At 45.2% G+C, this 19,300-nt stretch overlaps 1 protein-coding gene across 1 annotated transcript in view; it reads right to left on the bottom strand.

Annotated features, from left to right (window-relative positions):
- Positions 1–19,300, bottom strand: part of LOC111862868 (ecdysone-induced protein 74EF) — an 88,848-nt gene that overhangs the window by 49,080 nt on the left and 20,468 nt on the right. Inside the window, exon 2 of the mRNA XM_023848635.2 lies at positions 4,427–4,597. Coding sequence (XP_023704403.1) covers positions 4,427–4,597 — 171 coding nt within the window. The remainder of the gene's footprint in view (positions 1–4,426; positions 4,598–19,300) is intronic.

Raw genomic sequence — 19,300 nt, 5'->3', positions numbered from 1 at the left:
CCCGGGTCTGGTCACGTGGGATTTGTGGTGGACAAAGTGGCGCTGGGGCAGGTTTTATCCGAGTACTTCGGTTTCCCATGCCAATCTTCATTCCACCAGTTGCCCCACAATCACCCTCACCTATCATCTGGGGCTGGTACAATAGGTCAGAAGTGACCGCAGTACAAGGGACTTAGTCCCACCCCACTAGAAATAAAAACAAAACTTCACTTCCACGCTGCCGATACGTAACTCCTTGCTATTTGATAATGGCGGCCTTGCCTCTCCTAATTTACTTACTCCATGAAGCATAGTCGCTGAAAAGATGACAATCACTCAGGTGGTCAAGATATTCCTCGCTTCTTATGGAACCGGAAAGTTCAATACCGTCTTCAAAGAACCTGACACCAAACCCCCTTCTAAGCGAGTCAAATCCTCTGCCTCTCTACATTTCTTTATCGCCTATTTTCGTATTTTATCTCATATCAGCATCTACATTTCCCAAGACGTTCCTTTCTTTCAGGTTTCCGAATAAAATATCTGTACACATTTTCCATCCCTCCTATTCGCGCTACATGCACTGTCCATCCCATTCTCTCTGATCTGACCACCCTCTCCTAATTTACACGGTAGCGGCACTGAACAGGATAATTAGCCGGAGCGTTGTCATTATTTTATCCGAAATAAAAATAGGAAAGACAACTCGAATGTTTCTTAGTAGCGTCCTAAATCCCAAAACCTGCAACAGATTTTACAGGCCTGTGTTTCAGACTTCACGTCATTTTAAACTTCATGAATCCCCACTTCTTCACAGTGTGTAGCTGCTACAACGCTCTTACTGCTCGTCTTCAATCTTCTTCGTACCATCAGCGTCATGTTCATTACACTAAATATTTTTACTTAGACAACGCGGATGAACATTTCCTTCGCGTTTTCACTCTCAGATGTCTCGGCAATGAAACAAAACGACGCACACTATAATTGGACTGCTGCGGTAAACTGTGCTGGTTTGCTGCCAAGCCAGTGCTTCCGAGGGAAAGCGAAATGGAGGCGTTCTTCCTACAATCCAAGACGCAGGTTAGTGTAACTCTGGCCACGCCGGGAGGAAAGTCAGGCCTTAACATAAGATTACTTGCTTTCGGTTGTGGACGTTCGTGTGGCTTGTTATTTCCTGAAATGAGCTCTGAACTAACTTCATGGAGCTGAGCCTTCTTAAGAAGCCGCCAATTCCGCAGCCACTCAAGAACTTCCCAGCATTTTGTGGAACCCAAAGGTTCATTCCCGTGTTCACAAGAGCTCTCCACTGGTCCCTATCCTGAGCCAGATCAATCCAATCCATATTATCCCATCTATTTCTCTAAGATCCATTTTAATATTGTTCATCCACCTACGTCTTGATCTTCCCAGTGGTTTCTTTCCATCTGGCTGTCCCACCAATATCCTATAAGCATTCCTCTTCTCCCCATTCGTGCCACATGCCCTGCTTATCTTATTCTGCTTGACTTGATCATTCTAATCACGTTTGGTGAAGAGTACAAGTTATGAAGCTCCTCATTATGCAGTTTTCTCCAACCTCTTGTCACTTCATCTCTCTTCGGTGAAAATACTCTCCTCAGCACCCTGTTCTCAAACACCTTCAGTCTATGTTCCTCCCTTAATGTCAGAGACCAAGTTTCACACCCATACAGAACTACACGCAAAATTATAGTTCTGTGTATTCTAATTTTTGTTTATAGACAGCTTTGATGACGACTTCAATAGAATGACTGGGATAAAAGTTTCATTTCTGATGATGACAACAAAGCACATAGGCTATAACCTCGTTCAGCCATTGTTACTTAACGCCGTCTGCTTCGCCCATTCTACGCTGCATGTACTCAAGTCAAGTTATTCGGCCGGGCAAGAAACTGCCGTCTTGTCAGAACAGTGTGCATAACGCACGTCATAGGACAGTAAGAGTTGGTTACACACCCTCGAACCTTGTTCCGCTGCAGGTCGTGGCCGTGCCATAGCTCAGTTTCCCACCTCGGTGGCCCGGGTTCGTGCTCAGGTCAGGGCATGTGGGATTTCTGGTGGACAAAGTGGCACTCGGGCGGGTTTTCTCCGAGTACTTCGGTTTCCCCTGCCAGTTCTCATTCCACCGACTGCTCCACACCCACTATTTATCTTTCGGAGCTGGTACAATAGGCCAGTTAGTGCCCGACGTATCACGTGGACTCAGTCTCAGCCCACTCCAAGAAACTAAAAAAAAACCTACTTAAGATCATGTTTAATGTCGGTCCTCCATCTGGCCTACGTTTAAGACTTTAAAGTGGTATCCGTCCATGATGTTTTCCGACTGAGGTGCTGTATACATCTAACTCCCCACCGCGCGTCTTCTACGTGGTAAAAGTAAAGTATAGGTATCCCTGTAACAGGTCGTGGAGGCCCATAGGATTGTGAGACGTCGCCCTTTGCCCCCAAGAAGATTCCCGGTACTCATTTCTGTTATAGGCTGAGTCGACCCCAGAGTCATAGTGCGGCTGGAAGGGTTGGGTCAATTGAAAAATCCAGTGACCTCATCGGGAATCGAATCCGAGGCCTTACGGCTTGTAGTATCTGAACCAACTACGCTACCGCGTAGCTATCCAAAACGTTCACAAGTGCAGAACCACACAAGTGACTGCTTCGCATGCAAATACAGAAAAGTCACAACGCTGTTTCCTCTGCAGTGGTCAGTTATAGAAACGGGTTTTGTGTGAATGTGTCATTTACATACCAACGACATGCATTACAATTCTTGTACATTTGCTAGGGAAAACTCCATTAAGTAGCGCAAGTATAGTGAAATGCAATGACTGTATATTAAAGCAGACAGTAATATTTTACCGTCTTCAAAACTGTACTATCACCGTGAAATAAGTGAAAGGATAACAGGCATACAGACGAAGTCGATCTCAGTTTTTCAACAATACCCGTCTCATATTTTCCACTAGGTTCTATAGGCGTATAACACCTTTAAAACAATTCAGTAAGAAGCATTACTTCAAGAAGCGAAATTACAAAATCCTGTCACAGTTGGCCGAATCGTATCGTCATCAAATAACCAATAATCAATTACTGTGTGAAATCGGTGAATTAGGACCAGGTTTAGACCTTATTACGAGTATATGACGATTTTTCTGTGAGAGGGGAAGCCAAACAATCGTGACAACGCAGCGTGCCTCGGTACTTTCGTTTCCAGCGCCAACGGGGGCAATATTTAGAAATCCCAGCCTAAACAAACAGTAAACACAGCACATAAGCTGCGGAACATACACACTTTGTTTGCAATTGCGAGAAAAGCTGACGTTTTTAAATCTTCTGCAGCGTGAGACGCAACTGCGCTGCGTTTAGTGATAATCTATAAATGGAATAGGCCACTCCTGTCATTAACCAAATACTTTGAAGAGAGTCGAAATAGCCGCCTAACTAGTCAAATTATTCCCCGCATTTTACGAAAAGCCGAAGATTCATTATCTTTTTCTTGGCACTACAGCCCCAGTGGGCCTAGGCCTACCTCCATAAACTTCTCCGTTCACTTCAGTTTTTCTAGATCTTACATTCGGTAGGACTCCTTGGGCGACTGATCAGCTCGTCGCAAGGTCTCTACCTGTAGACAAACACAGAAAAACGCACACAAACAGCCATGCCCTGAGTGGGATTCGAACCCACGATCCCGGCTTCGAGGGAGCGAAGACAGTACATGCCTTAGACCGCTCGGCTACCGTGACCGGCCGAAGATTCATTACCACGTACACATAGATCGGCCGCTGAATCATAACCTGAACCAGATAAATCCATATAAATTGTCCATTTTGTTTCTGTCTCAACACAACAACCACTGGACTCTCCTTCCCATTTTGCTGGTCTGGCAACCCGCTACACGTTGCGGCTCATAAAGCCATCATCGGGCAGTGCACATTAACAAATATTTCCGAACTACTGGAACTGCGCTTTGCATAATTCATACATTACAACATAATAACTAGTACTAATGTACCTACGCCGGTCACGGTAGCCCAGCGGTCTAAGACGCATTTTCGCTCGCTCGGAAGCCGGGATCGTGGGTTCGAATCCCACTCAAGGCATGGATATCTGTGTGGGTGTTTATTGTGTTTGTGTTGTCCTGTGTGTAGGTAGCGGCCTTGTGACGGGCTCATCATTCGTTCAAGGAGTCCTACCGTCTGTGGGTTCGAATCCCACTCAAGGCATGGATATGTGTGGGTGTTTATTGTGTTTGTGTTGTCCTGTGTGTAGATAGCGGCCTTGTGACGGGCTGATCACTAGTCCAAAGAGTCCTACCGTCTGTGTAAAGAAAGATGACGAAACTGAAGAAGAGGCCGGGGCCCAACAGAGGGGTGTGCAACCACTGATGAACGAATGGATTTGAGTACTAGCTAGATACACTAACTCTGAAAATAATTACCTGTTGTAGAGGTGGTATACGCGGACGGGCGGTGAGCCACGTGGGGGTGCTGGCCGACGATGCCATGGAGCAAAGCCTTATGCTCTGCGGGCTCTCGCTTGACTGGCGGTGGGGACGGTGATGTGACGCCCAGATCAAGAAGTGAGTGTGAGCCCGGCACTGCTGTGTCCACTGCAACAGAAATGCAAATATATCTTCTTTAACATCGCTTTCTCAACTGACTACAGCAACGAATATGATGCGAGGATGTTAGTGATAAATCGGAACGGATCTGGAAGGAAGAGGTCTTACCCAGTTTAGTCCATTCCCACCCATTGGGGACCTCGATGCGGGGTGTTTCAAGGTTACTGAAACTTAGTTCATAATAATAGTTCAAATTACATAGCCCAGTGGCATTTAAATGGACCAGCAGAACCGCAGTGGATTTAAATTTGACCAGAAATAGCCGGGGCACCGCTCACTCACTCATGGAGCTGAGCCCTTCTTGATAAGCCGCCAACTGTGCAGCATTTTATCGAACCCGAAGGTTCATTAACATGTTCACAAGAGCCCTCCACCGTTCCCTATCCTGAGCCAGATCAATCCAGTCCATATCATACCATCCTACATCTCTAAGATCCATTTTCATATTGTCCACCCACCTACGCCTTGGTCTTCCCAGTGGTCTCCTTCCATCTGGCTCTCCCACGAATATCCTATGTGCATTCCTCTTCTCCCCACGACTTTCCGAAATTTTAATAGATGAACTAAAGTAAATATCGAACACCCTCAGTCCAGATAGCCAAGAACTGAACCCGGGACCTCACCAATTCAGCGACGACATTCGGTGACTTATCATATTGAATTCGAACCAACATAAGCTTGCTCAGGTAATGTGGTCTGGGTGTGTATGGCAAAGCCTCCGGTTTCCTGCAGGAGTACTGACAGCAACTGACACCCGCCAGCTAACGCACTCCATGGATCGAAGTCCGTCGTGAGATGGTAAGAGCTGTTCAGCTGTTCAAGAGATTCTTCGTTATTGCCATTTTGTACTGTAGCACCCCATGGGACAACAACAGTCCAATCCGCTGCTCTGAGGCGTGTATCAATGTGGTACATTCCTCATGATGCAATACGCCCCTACTCACCCCAGACATTCTCCTCGGCACTGTGCTCGAAAATTCTTTCGTTTTAGGGTAAAGTCAGCCGGGAAATGTTCCCTACAGTGAAGAGGTTTCAGAATGCGTGGTGCCATACTGAACGTCGCAGCAAAATTATCTTAGTCTGCTGCTTTTCAACGATCCATGAATTCTAGCGTAACCCCCTAAGATACAAAAGTAGGCCTCCCGCTTTCTACTCTGAAGGAAAACAGTTGGGCACAGTGCAGGAGGGCCTTGGTCCACATTCCACCCGGGCTGCACGCAGACTGCATGCCGCTAACTCGTAACAGTTCCCTAATAGGCTCTTGGCATATTGACATAGGCCTATATGCATATGCCGTCCAGTCTAAGGCATGCACTGTCTTCGCTCGCTCGGAAGCAGGGATCGTGGGTTCCAATCCCACTCAAGGCAAGGATCTTCGGTGTGTGTGTGTGTGTGTATGCGTTTATTCAGTGTTTGTGTTGTCCTGTGTGTAGGTAGCGGCCTTGCGACGTCCTGATCACTCGTCCAAGGAGTCCTACCGCCTGTGAAAAATGATTACGGAACTGAAAAAGAGGCTTGGGCCCTGAATGGGCTGGAAGAGCTAATGAAAAAAAAAATACGTATATAATATGCCGATCACAGCGGCCGCGCGGTCTTAGGCATGAGCTGCCTTCGTCCGCTCGAACACTGGGATCGTGGGTTCAAATCCCACTCTAGGCATTGATGTCTGTGTGCGTTTATTCTGTTTGTGCTCTCCTGTGTAAGTAGCAGCCCTGTGACGGGTGACCCCCCGTCCAAGGAGCCCTACCGAATGTGTAAAAAGATCAAAAAACTGAAAATAGCGGCCAAGGTTCAACGAAGGGCTGCAGACCCACAGACAGATACGTATATAATTATCTTATGTTCAAATATAGCAGTAAAAATATACACAGGGCACATATGTATATAATTGTGCTTTATGTTTAAATGGCAGTTCTGTTCGACTGGTTTACTACAATAAATTTGCAAATTATTTTACCCTGCACCGTTGGTTTGTGCAGTTGAGATCCAGGTTCCAGAACTTCAGAGCCCAAGAACTTTCGGATAGGGGAACGACAAGTTTGTAAAGCAGCAACAGAAATTATATCTAAAATTTTTGCATGAACTTCTCTCGAAACAATTCCCCTCGGTTTTTCAGATGGGCCATTTCATGTAAACAATTGTCTGGAATGGGAAAGATTCTAATACGAAGCTTTCCAAACAAAAATGACAAATAATATACGTTTCAGAAAGGAAAATACGTGGTGATGAAGATGATACAGGCATTCAAACAAAAGAAACAGATGGTGCGAAAATGTTCAAAACATTCTCGAAAACCAGTAACCCCCAAGGAGTTCCGAATTAAGGACAAGGAAAGAATGCTTCGAGGCATATAAAGCGCTGAACTGATAAAATCTGACGTTAATGGGAAAGCTTCTGGCTAGTAAGCCTATTCCTTGAAGCAGAAGATTAGGAATATTGCGTACTGCTACTACAACTTCGAGCCGTCCGGAATGACTTCCATATTTTCCATTGTGGCCGTGCTGTGGAAAAGCTGCGCACCCCTAGTCCTATACAAATGGATCTACGATTGATTATGTACAAAACAATCATGGAAAGTTGTGTTTTACTGCCCGGTGATCCCATTTCATGTTCCGTCTGTGCTTGTTCACATTCTAACACTGTCCTAGTTTGGATCATCTATACCGAACAAAAGGTAATAAGAAAGATGACACCCGTTCTCTTCTCTTTCCGGTCACTAATTGTGTCAAAGCGATACCGGATGAAGAAGAAAAGTCATAATAACGGATTTAGGAAAGCGAAATGTCTAACGGCTATGCGTTGACTCGTTCAACTTTCATTTCTTCTCCTCTCCTCTTCCGCGTCCATCCATCCTGCGCGCGCAGCCACAAGGTTACCCCACTTGTCGGACATAGACCTTAGAGAGGAGATAACCTTGACGAGATAGAAAGCGACAGAGTCGACGCCATGTTGCCACGTACTGTGCAACTCTTTGACGTATGTGAGAACAAACAATGCCAACATGGCAACACCGTTCAATATAAATCACTCTCCAGCACACGCAAACAAGAATTGCCCTTGACGACGCCCAGGAAGTTGTTCTAAAACAAACGACGGGCACAACGCCATCGTAATGTGATCTGCTTTACACTGACATTCTTTTACAAAATGAAAATTAAAACATAAAGAGTAAATTTAGTAAACAATGTGGTGACTTCCGCGAGGTACTGAGCGACCCATTACGCCATCCGATGACGTCACTGACAGCTTAGACTAGCTGCGGTGATGAGGGATGGCGCTACTTTACGAGTTAAAAATGCACAAAACATCGGCGTACTTAACGAATTCGTTAGTATGAGTTTGAGAGAATGGAATGTTTCCAACGATATTATCGTGTGTAACAAATGAATCCTTGACAGCGGCTGTGTCCCTTGTAACAATCTACTCGTATGCAACGTGGGTCCTCCGAAGAACCTCAGCTTTTCCCAGAGCGCATCCAGAGCAGAGTCACTGGATCCTTCCCCTGGCCAAAGTTCCACGAGCATAAACTCCGTTTCCAGTACACATTAACTGACACTGCTCGACCTGTACCTTGACATCCTGTGGGTATATCCTCACCTCGCTCACCATGAAATCAGAATCATATCCTACAGCATTTATTAAACTGAATAACTGTTCAACAAATGTTATTATGGTGGTCAAATCAAAAGGGATGATGGACGGGGCATGTAGCAGGTATGGGAATATGAGAAACGCATTCAGGGTTCTGAGTACAAAACCTCCAAGGAAAAGACAAAGTGGATAAGATAATGGGATGATAACACTGAAATTGCAGAAGTAAAAAAAAAAAAGGTAAAGCAGGCCGTGGGGGCCCTTAGGATTGTGAGATGTCGAGGCTCCCACATTTTCTAGACCTTCAGCTCACAGATGGCGATGAAGTTGTTAGCCTTACGCACCGGCCGCCCTTTAACCCCCAGGAAGATTCCTGGTACTCATTTCTGTTAGAGGCTGAGTCGACCCCAGGGCCATAGTGCGGCAGTAAGGATTAGATCAATTGAAATGATGCACCTCGTCAGGGCTCGAACCCGCGACCTTCCCGCTTGCAGCATAGTACCTCAACCAACTACGCTCCCGCGTACCCCAATACTGAAATGGAATTTAAATAAATAGGATGCATGTGGTATGAATTCAGAACAGCTCACGTCAGTGGCGGACTCTGTCAACTCGGTAAACAAGATTCACGTACCAAAACAAGATGCAATTTCTTTACCTAGCAACAGACTATGTCCATCAGCTTCTCAATAAAGGCCGTGCACAACACAGTTTAGTGGTTGGTTACTTAACGAAATACTCGTGTCTCACAGTTGCCAGGCGATTTCCTGTTGGCAAGCAAAAGGAAACTAAAAAGAAAAGCAAATGACAGTGCAATTGAAATTATTCCAAACGGCGCTACTATTTATATGTGATCGACTAACACAGTTTCTGTGCGTTCTGGGACGTTCCATTCGCATCAGTGTATCAATAACATCAACATACGTCACAATTTTGTAAACCCTTTCAGCCCAACTCACTAATTGGTCCATTCAAACATTCCTGTCATGCATTAGGCCTATTCTGTCGTCGGCTCCACGTCTTCACACTGCAGGGCATAAAGCGTTAAGGGTCAGAAGCCAATTAAACCCATTCCTTTGCCTAAAACGATGAGTGCATATAAAGTAATAAACGGTTCCGGGATTCATGCCTGGCACATATTTAATGTTTGTCTACTGTTCGCTAAGCCGGAAGAAACGCAGAGAGTCACAAAATCAACACAGTTCACGCTGACGTGATAAGATAACACACTGGCTGCTGGTCATCTGCCATTAGACAGAAACTGGAACAGGAAAATATTTCGGAAAGTCCACCATCAGTCCAAAGAGCGCACTGCTGCAACGGCAAACATCAGCTGCAATAAAGTCCAACAAACTGCTCGGGCGTGGCGACCAGTGCTGCTCCGTGGGGGGGGGGTCCTTCGAAAGAGATACTAATGACAAACATAAGGCTGATTACTCACATATGGCTAGCGCCAAGGCAAAAGCTTTACTTCTCCACTCTTACACGTTGTACACAGGAGGACAAAACGGCCGAAACCTGATGATGATCACTCCCGTCTAACTATTGCCAAGTAACAAGCTTCATCTCTACGCCCTTCCTTATAGCCTTTCCACAGGAAGTTCGGAGGGCCGGAAATTAGAGCTAATCATTCATATATTGTGAATTGTCACGTGTCTTAGTGACTTGTAGACGGGGTTTGGATTGGTGGATAGATTTACTGGATACTCACAAGTCGTAACTACAATTAACTATAACGCTCTAAAGATTACTGTAATTACAATACATAAAGTCTTCACAGCGCCTGCTTGCTTAGTCGTTGCTTGATAACGAATTTTATCTGGATAATACTTCAGCTACTGAATACTCAAATATTAACGAATGCACTGCCTTTTATAAATGCCTGAGAACCCAACAGACTTCACCGCCTCCGACGGTTCCGATACTGTTATTCAGGAATTCATTGTCTCGGAATCTTGTGTTAATTCGGGACAACGCTTCGATTTATGCAAGCGTATTCGCTGCCCCGGAAACGTGTTTTATCTAGCCGTTGTCTAGTAATGGACGTCTCTGCTGCGCTTCTCTGACTGCACACTTCCGGCGTTCAGGCGTCATGTCATATTGCTACCGTTAGGCACAGATATAAAAACAACGACTGCGGCTAGTCTACTCAGCGCAGATCTGTGAATGTCGGTCTAATCTCTTTAGGTACCGCTGATTTCATGCCCTCACAGACTTCTTCTGTCTTACAGGATATAACGCCATGCGGTCCGGTGAAAGTCGACCGATGTTTCGGAGGAACACATGGCCTCCGTCTTCAATATCGAAACGCGAAACAAGAAACCAATATGAAGCAGGCAACAAGGAAAACTGGTTCGTGCTTGGCTTACTCTTCATCCCTGATGATGGGGGCGATATGATCCTCCGAAAATCGGCCGACTGTCTCCGGCTACACGGCGTTAGTCATACCCCAGTCAACAGAACTTTTCAGAGTCACCGCTGACAGAACATACTATTATTGGTGGTAGTAGTAGTAGTAGTAGTAGTAAGAGTATATCCACAATGTTACTATCACAAGCGCTTTTTACAGTGTCACGATCTACTCGCAAAATTAAAACACAGTTCGGTTACTGAAAGTCACAAAAAGTCTGACCTGCATCCGATTTTAAACTTTTCGTTGGCAGACTGTAGAGCTGTACGAGTATGACAATGACTCTGAGTGTGGGAAATTATCATGGTTTTTTTTAAATGTCCCTTTTTCAGATTTTGGGACTGTCAGTGTAAAGAAAGTCACGAATCTGTTTTAACAACTAATGTTCCTCTATACAATGAAATTTTATCCAAAGTAATGATATAAGATTAATAAATGGAACGAACAGGCCTACAAACAACCTACAATAAAAATGAAATATCTTGGGGGGGGGTAACTGAGACAAATTAGTGAGGCCGTTTTCCCAGCGAACTTCGTGACCTAAAATCTAACAAAATAACAGTCAGAACGATCCGCTGTGACCACTGTGAACTTCTGCTCTCCAACTAGCACAACTGAACGGCCGATGTAGCGGCCATGTTTCTCAATTGCTGCTGAGAAATGCTTCTCAGTGAACTGTGATGTTTTGTCTCGTTCCCGCATCAAACAGATATGCATGGCCGAACATACCTGCATGACTCAGAAGTCATATTTTGTAGCCTTCATAAAATTACGAGAAATATCTTCATTGTAACTTAATATTCATCTCATCTTCATACGTACGAACTCACCAAGAGAAGACTGTGACAAGAATACTTAAAAACGATTACGTAAAACCGTTTCGAAACAGCAAAAATGGGGACTGCCATGCATTCCACCCTGGAAGCAGGAATGTCATTATGATGCAAAAGGGCAACAATCGATCACATCTGCAGTTCCAGAAGTTCGCCACACAAGCCCCAATGAATATTGCAGCTGGTAGTGGTCGCCCAGCTGGTTTTCGGCTTATTTGTATGAGACGTAATACATACGTCAGACCACCTGGAGGGAGGTGCTAACATGGCAAACATCCCGTTTACACAACAGGAAAAACGAGGCCCAACTGATGCAGCATTAAAATTGTATTTTACAACTTACAGACAATTAAACTAGCACTCAGTTCGTTTAAAGCTATAAAAAAAGCATATCAAATAAATGCATAAGACAAAGTTATGTCAGATAGAAAACAAATTCTTTGTTGCTATTTTGCAGTTCGGTATCAGCGTCTCGGAGAAACCTGCTTCTTCGATCGTCAATCTACCCTAACGACGGCGGAAGGTTCTACTACACGGTGTCACATCCCAGAAGACACTGCTCATAGCCACCTCCGTGAAAACCTCACGTCTAATAATTCTTAACGAGCTCCAGTAGTTGCCGAGAACGGTTCAGTTTGCATCTGACCTTAGAAGAGTCGTCAGTCTTCAGTTGGCTTTGCCTACAGCAGAAGCAGTCACTGCACTCGCTCGTGTAAAAGTGAGCGTTCAATAAACACATTCGCCCAATCCGAGACCTGCGTGAATTTATTTGTCGCGTTACATAGGCAACACGCGACAATATTTTTTTGTGTAGGACGCACACTTGCTCCAATTTTACGTGTCCACGCAAAACAGAGAAAGTTTACCCATACGTACAGCTATAAGAAAACGCCAACCTTGTATTTCTTTCCAAACTGCTGAAATTATTGGGCCTATCATGTATGTATTTCCGTCCGTTAAATACACTAAATAAATTTCGACAGTGGCTTCACAAACGGCATGAGCATCGTCTGTTGTCACTCCCAAAACAACCACACACAAACCAAAAACTTACGAACAGAGATCTCCTGCAAGTTAGTTCGCCAGGCAGTGCTGCAGCAACAAGGACAGCAGACACAGCTTTTTATCAACAGATAATGCAAATCTGATAGCAGAGAAGGGGGAAAAAGTTTCGTTATTCCTAGGTTATCACGACGCGTGAGGTAAGGAAGCAACAGCGTATGCATTCCAAAACATGGATCTGGAAGGAGTCTACTTTTTTTATTGATAGTGGGGTGGGACTAAGTCCCTTGTACTGCGGCCACTTCTGGCCTATTGTACCAGCCCCGGATGATAGGTGAGGGTGATCGTGGAGCAACTGGTGGAATGAAGATTGGTAGGGGAAACCGAAGTACTCGGTGAAAACCTGCCCCAGCGCCACTTTTTCCACCACAAATGCCACCTGACCAGACCCGGGCCGCCGCGGTGAGAAGCCAGCGACTAACCGCTTGAGCTATGGAGCGGCCTAAGGAGTCTACTGACTCAAGGTACGCGGGTTCAAACCCGGCGGAGGTCGTGGAATTTTTAAGGGCGGAAAAATTCAGGGAACAAGTCCTCCGGGAGGGACTTTAAGCCGTGGGTCCCGTGTCGTAGCTTTACGGCACGTAAAAGAACCTCATGCCTCAAGGAGGCCTCTGAGTCAAATTATTAAGGTCATTTCCCGCCCAACAATAGTCTCTAACGCCTTTGGTAGATGGGGGAAGCATCTAGATACCGCTGAGCCAGTAGAGGCCGAACTCGCTGGCTGAGTCGGGACTGATGGTACGCACCAGTATCGGTAGGGTACAGAGACTGGTAGAATATCACAGGGGGACGTACAACAGACCACTGGTCGCGGTGCATGGGGAAACCCACCCCCTCCAACAATAATAATAATAATAACAATAATAATAATAATAGTATCCATGCTTCTTGGGGTTTCATGCTCCTGTACTGAACAGAACAATGGATGAACATGTCGAAAGACGCTGTTCTGCAAGTTGTCCAAAACAATGATTTCGGACACAGCAAAGAAGTGATGATTCTACACAGCAGGATCGACAGTTCTGTCCGAAACGTCAATTGTAAGCGGGGAAACGTATATTTAACGTCAGCATCCTGTAAAATACGTTGGGTGCCAAAGCGCACGGAGCATGCCGCTGACCACTCACCTTCAACCAGTTCCGTGACCCAGAGAGCGTGGACTTCGCCTCCACCTCTCCTACACGCCCGCCCGGCTGAGGAGTTGGCCTGGCCACATGGTCAACTTTACCTTTATCTTCACGGTATGCTGTATATGAAAACAATTCATCTCTGCCCCAGACTCGGGACACTAAGCGATTACGTCTCACTGGAAGACTAATCAGTCATGCAAGACAACGATATGGCACCACCGGAAGGGAAAGTGGGTACAGCGTTGCCACAAAAACAGTGCATTCTCCTTGACCTACATTTTGGGTGCGAAAAGCTTGGAAATTGCTCCCGCGGCGAGTCGGGGAGGGGAGGGGGGGGGGATCTGCCGAGTGCCTTCGAGCATACGCGAAACGAAACTGGAACTTACTTTTACGTAACTGCTCCACAGGTCGTGGGGTCGAACCCTGTCCCACATCCTCACTGTAATACATTCTGAGATGCCTGCACCTGAACACGCCGTTCCTCCGTTTTTCAGCTAATAAGGTATAGGCCTAGAGGCCTGTGATTGATTTGGATCATTTCACGACGTTCTATCAATATAAAGCGTCAAATAGTAGGATGCCTATGAATGAAGAATTGAAAATGGTTTTAAAATTGTCCTTGGGTAACTGAGGAAGAGGCCGTGCCATAGCTCAAGCGGTTAGTCGCTGGCTTCCCACCGAGGCGGCCCGGGTTCGATCCCGGGTCTGGTCAAGTGGGATTTGTGGTGGACAAACTAACGCTGGGGCAGGTTTTCTCCGAGTACTTCGGTTTCCCCTGCCAATCTTCATTCCACCAATTGTTCCACAATCACCCTCACCTATCATCTGGGGCTAGTACAATAGGCCAGAAGTGGCCGCAGTACAAGGGACTTAGTCCCACCCCACTAGCAATAAAAAACTGAGGAAAACCTCAATGATCCTCAATCAGGATCACCTGGCTATGTGCTGAGATTCTAACCCTTGAGCGCGAAACAAGAAGCATCCTAAACACCCAAAAGCGAAATTCGATTGCTAACAGAAAGATGTACAACAGATGAAACTGTTCTCGCGATTTTAGGCCTACGAATGTTCAGGACTTAGTGGGTTTATTTATGCATCATAATGTTTAACTCTCTGTTATTTTCTCATCCCACTTTGGCAGAGTTGTCAGGCTTCGGATTGTATATCTCAGGCTTAAGTAAGTTCACAAGACTGAGGTTATGTTTCACAGCTGACGTAGCACACGAAGCAGCCCTTACTTGTCTTTCAAGTTCGTCTATTGCCGACACGAATCTAATGCTGACAGAACTAACGCGACTATTAAGTACACATCATAGAGGTAAAAACTATGTTTCGTTGTACAGTATTTCGTTAAACACGTCTCAATAATATATATACTCGCATATACAGCAATGCCTCGCATAGTCCGGCTTCGAACAGTCTGGATTCACTATAGTCCGGTTTGAAAATTTCAAAACAAACTACATTTTAATTGAGCAAAATAAAAATAAATTCAAAAAAATTAGTACATAAAATTATTTTTAATACATAAATGATCGTTTTTTTCTTTTATACAGTCAAGTCTCTTTTTGTGCGGTTTATTTTTATGTGGTTTTAAAGTTATGCGATACGGTACGTTTCATTTTTTTTCTGGGGTTCCCTGTTGTATATGTTTGTACCTATGCTCGGGTCGTTCATTCTTGAGCTATCGCTGGAGGAGCTGGGGAGAGCACTACTTTAACGGAATTTTGGAAGAGCTACATCAGAAACGTTACCGAAAATATAGGCGAAGCCTGGCATGAATTAACGGCAAGCAAAATGAGGGCAGTATGGAAACATATCATGCCACATTGTGCAAATGATTTCATTGGTTTCAAAACTCATTTTGCTGAAGTCACTAATAACAGTGGAAACTGGACAGCAACTTGGTTTCAATGCGTTAGATTCTGTCAACGTAATTGAGTGCATCAAAGCGAACACTAATGAACTAGATAACCAACACTTATTAACATAGATGAAGAACGGGAGGACAACTTAGACAACGACGAGTGTGTTGAAGTGCCTGCACGAGAATTAACAGCTGAACAACTATCAGAAATTTTTGGAATGGTTGAAACCCTGTCAGAGCATATCATGGAAGTTGGTCCCAATGTTGAACGTAGCCTTACAATTCGCCGAACGATGAACAATGCAATTCGTTGCTACAAAGAAATGTAAGAAGAGAAAAGGCCAAAGAAGAAAAATGTGCAGACATCAGTATTGCAATTTTTAGAGACTAAAAAATGAATTGCGAAAACATGAATTTATTAAAATTATTTCTAAAGTAATTTGAATTTATTGATCGCGTTTTATTTATTGAAAAACGGAGATTTTTTTAATCAATTATCATTTTTTTGTATGTATTCACTTCCTCGATTAGTCCGGTTTCAAACAGTCCGGGGTACTGGCAGAACCGATTACCCGGACTATGCGAGGTACTGCTCTATATATATTATGGAGCACGCGGTAGGGTAGTTGGTTTAGGGACTATGCTACAAGCCAGAAGGTCGCGGGATCGATCCCCGCTGGGGTCACTGGATTTTTCAATTGACCTACTCCTTCCAGCCGCACTATGGCCTTGGGGTCGACCCAGCCTCTAACAGAAATTATTACCAGGAATCTTCCTGGGGTAAAGCGCGGCCGGCGCGTAAGGTCGACGTCACCTCCAACTGCGAGCCGATTGACCAGAAAATGTGGAAGCCTCGACGTCTCACAACCATATGGGCCTCAACGGCCTGTTACAGGGATACCTTTGTATATACATAAAGTAAGTAAAAGTAATCAGGCGTGTATTTTTCGATAAACACAATTTTCTGTGTTATGTCCTTCGGAAATCTGAGTAAGTTCGAATTCGAAATGAAAACATATAAATTCGGAGATAATAATGAAGTGATTAAGCATTTGGTTGGTTATGGAGCAAAGATTTTTTTTTGGGGGGGGGGGTTGACAATTAACCTATATGGAACAAAATCAAATTCGCGTGATGAGTTATACACACGTGCACCACACTTCACTGAATTCTGTTGGCTAGACTCAGAAATAATGGACTGACATATCAACTCTTTTTGTGCTTTCATCTCATGCATTTCTTTCAAGGAACGCAAGATTACTCTGACTTCATTTCAGTTAGTAGCGAGCGCATGCTGCAATGTGTCGAATGACGCCACGGTAAACATGCCCTTGACTGGGACAAAGCACAAAGAGGTGTCAGGGCAGGCAGAAATAACTTCTTGCATCTGGGCATGCGACAGCGTCTAGCGGTACACTGGACCATCACTACACTGTCCGGGCGATTTGGTGAATGCAAATCCACTTGAACATCGAAACATAAATCGCCTCCACGCCCTCCGTCATACCTGCGGTAGCACATTCTCCCCTTTTAAAATGGAAGGTTAGCTAAACCAATGTCTGAGGCACCTCAGTTTGAGGTTATCCTGAGGTTTGCAGCGAGCAGCTGCGCTAAGAGAATGCTAACAGGTCATAAAAGGGTAAAGTTGACCCTATGCTTAACTAATTAAGCACTACGCCATGAAGGTTTATGGGGCTGTAGATGTATAGCCCCACATCTTCTTGACCTCGGTACTAGCTGGAAGCAAGTGGTCAGCTTTATGCCACGGCCGCTTTACCCCCCGGAGAAAGTGCCTCCAGTACCACTGGATAAGAGGTTGAGTGGACCCTAGAGCAGGTTTGGACGACGTGAAGAGGAGAGAATTCTTGACCATACCCGGACTCGAACTCAGACCCCTTGGTCCTCCAGCCCGTAGTCAGTTGCTATACCAACTACGCTACTGTATAGCAATTTCGCTTCACCGCTCTTTCATGTTCACTGTGAACACTTCTCCTCTCATACCATATCCTAACTTCATGATACAATCCGTCTTGAGAAGCTAACAGTCGCTTAGAAGGCAGAGGGATCGCCGTGTTTACAACAGCCCGCCAATGGGCCCTATCCTGAATCACACCGACGCACAGTCACCCAATGGTCTCTCCACTTAAGTTTTGAAACCAAACGCACTTGGCAAATGACCATCCTTGCAGCATATCCAGCCGATCTCATTATCATAATATGATCATTCGCATAATATTTGGCTAACGGTATGCAGGTCCCCGGTCGCCAGTTGTCTCCATGCCGCAGTTGCTACCTCTTTCTCAGGTCCAAACATCTCAAATGTCCTCAATCCCTGCCTTTCTCTCCGGGCGAGAAACTAACCTGCACATCCACATAAAACAAAAACGCAAATTATACTGTCACACATAGCCGTTTGTAGATAGGAAGCGGAAGGGACGACAAAGATTATACTCGTCTCCTCTCGCAAGACAACGGTCGGGGACATTTATTTCGCCGGTCAAGGTCAACACCGCAAATAAAAATATTGTTAAAAGAATGTGTTTCTAGTGTTATGCATTTATATTCGTTGGGAGGTGGAGGCTGAGCAGGTAGCGAGGGGCAGTCTTATATGGCATTACTTTTACTGGCCAAAGGAAATGTCCCCAAATATATTTAAATGCAACATAAAACCGCCGGTCACGGTAGCCCAGCGGTCTAAGACATGCACTGTCTTCGCTCGCTCGGAAGCCGGGATCGTGGGTTCGAATCCCACTCAGGGTACGGATGTTTGTGTGCGTTTTTCTGTGTTTGTGTACAGGTTGAGGCCTTGCGACGAGCTGATCACCCGCCCAAGGAGCCCTACCGTATGTCTAAGATCTAGAAAAACCGACGTGAACGGAGAAGTTCATGGAGGTGGGCCTAGGCCCACTGGGGCTGTAGTGCCAAGAAGAAAAAAAACATAAGAACCAATGAACCAATTTCTCGTGGCTACTAACCCTCAGAATGTGCAACCGCAAACAAAATGAAGATTACATACTGTTCCGTGACGAGTAATGGGTTTATTGGAACTTCCTCACAATTATAGTAAATTATAAGAGCAGACACACTGAACTCCTGAACGACGTCTGTCCTACAAATGCTCTATGAAGAATCTCTCGAATGCACAAACGAACTCCCTTTTACAACTGCGAGAGAACCCCTTATAGACGACCGCCTCCGGGGGTTCCACTACTCTTCTTCCATTGGTAATTCCGTGACTGGCTCTACTATTCTTTCAGATAGTGATTACCGAGCCGTTGCCTAGCAAATGATTTTTCCGACTTGTCACGGGAACTTGTGGTAGCGACCCGTTGTCTGGCAAACGATTACTCCTTCACAATACGATTACAGCAAACTAGTTTACATTAGTTTCATAGTTTTCTTTGGGACAATATCTGAGCTGGCTGTGGTTCAGACCCCGCACTGGGGCGTGATACCCCTGTTACAGCCTGTAGCTATCTGGCAAGCTCGCACAGGTGAAAGGCCCAGCGACCGATGGTCAACTCAAAAGACGACAGTCACTTTCTTATCAGCCGTATACTCGAGCTTAAGAAACAGAATTCAGGTCATCTTGGTGAAAATGCACCTTTCGGCGCTCCAGTGCGCTACTCCGCTGCGGTCCGATTGTCTCCCGCTGTGTTCATTCTACCACAGTTCCTTTCGCTTACACAAAACTAAGAAGAAACTACAGTTCTGCCTCAACAAGAGCACTGCAACAAGAAGACTGTGGTTATTGGAGGGACCTAAGTTGGACATTAAGAGGAAAGTGTCGTTAAAAAA

This window comes from Cryptotermes secundus, unplaced genomic scaffold (assembly GCF_002891405.2).
Source record: "Cryptotermes secundus unplaced genomic scaffold, Csec_1.0 scaffold489, whole genome shotgun sequence".
Lineage (NCBI taxonomy): Eukaryota > Metazoa > Arthropoda > Insecta > Blattodea > Kalotermitidae > Cryptotermes > Cryptotermes secundus.
This window is presented reverse-complemented; position numbering and strand designations above follow the sequence as displayed.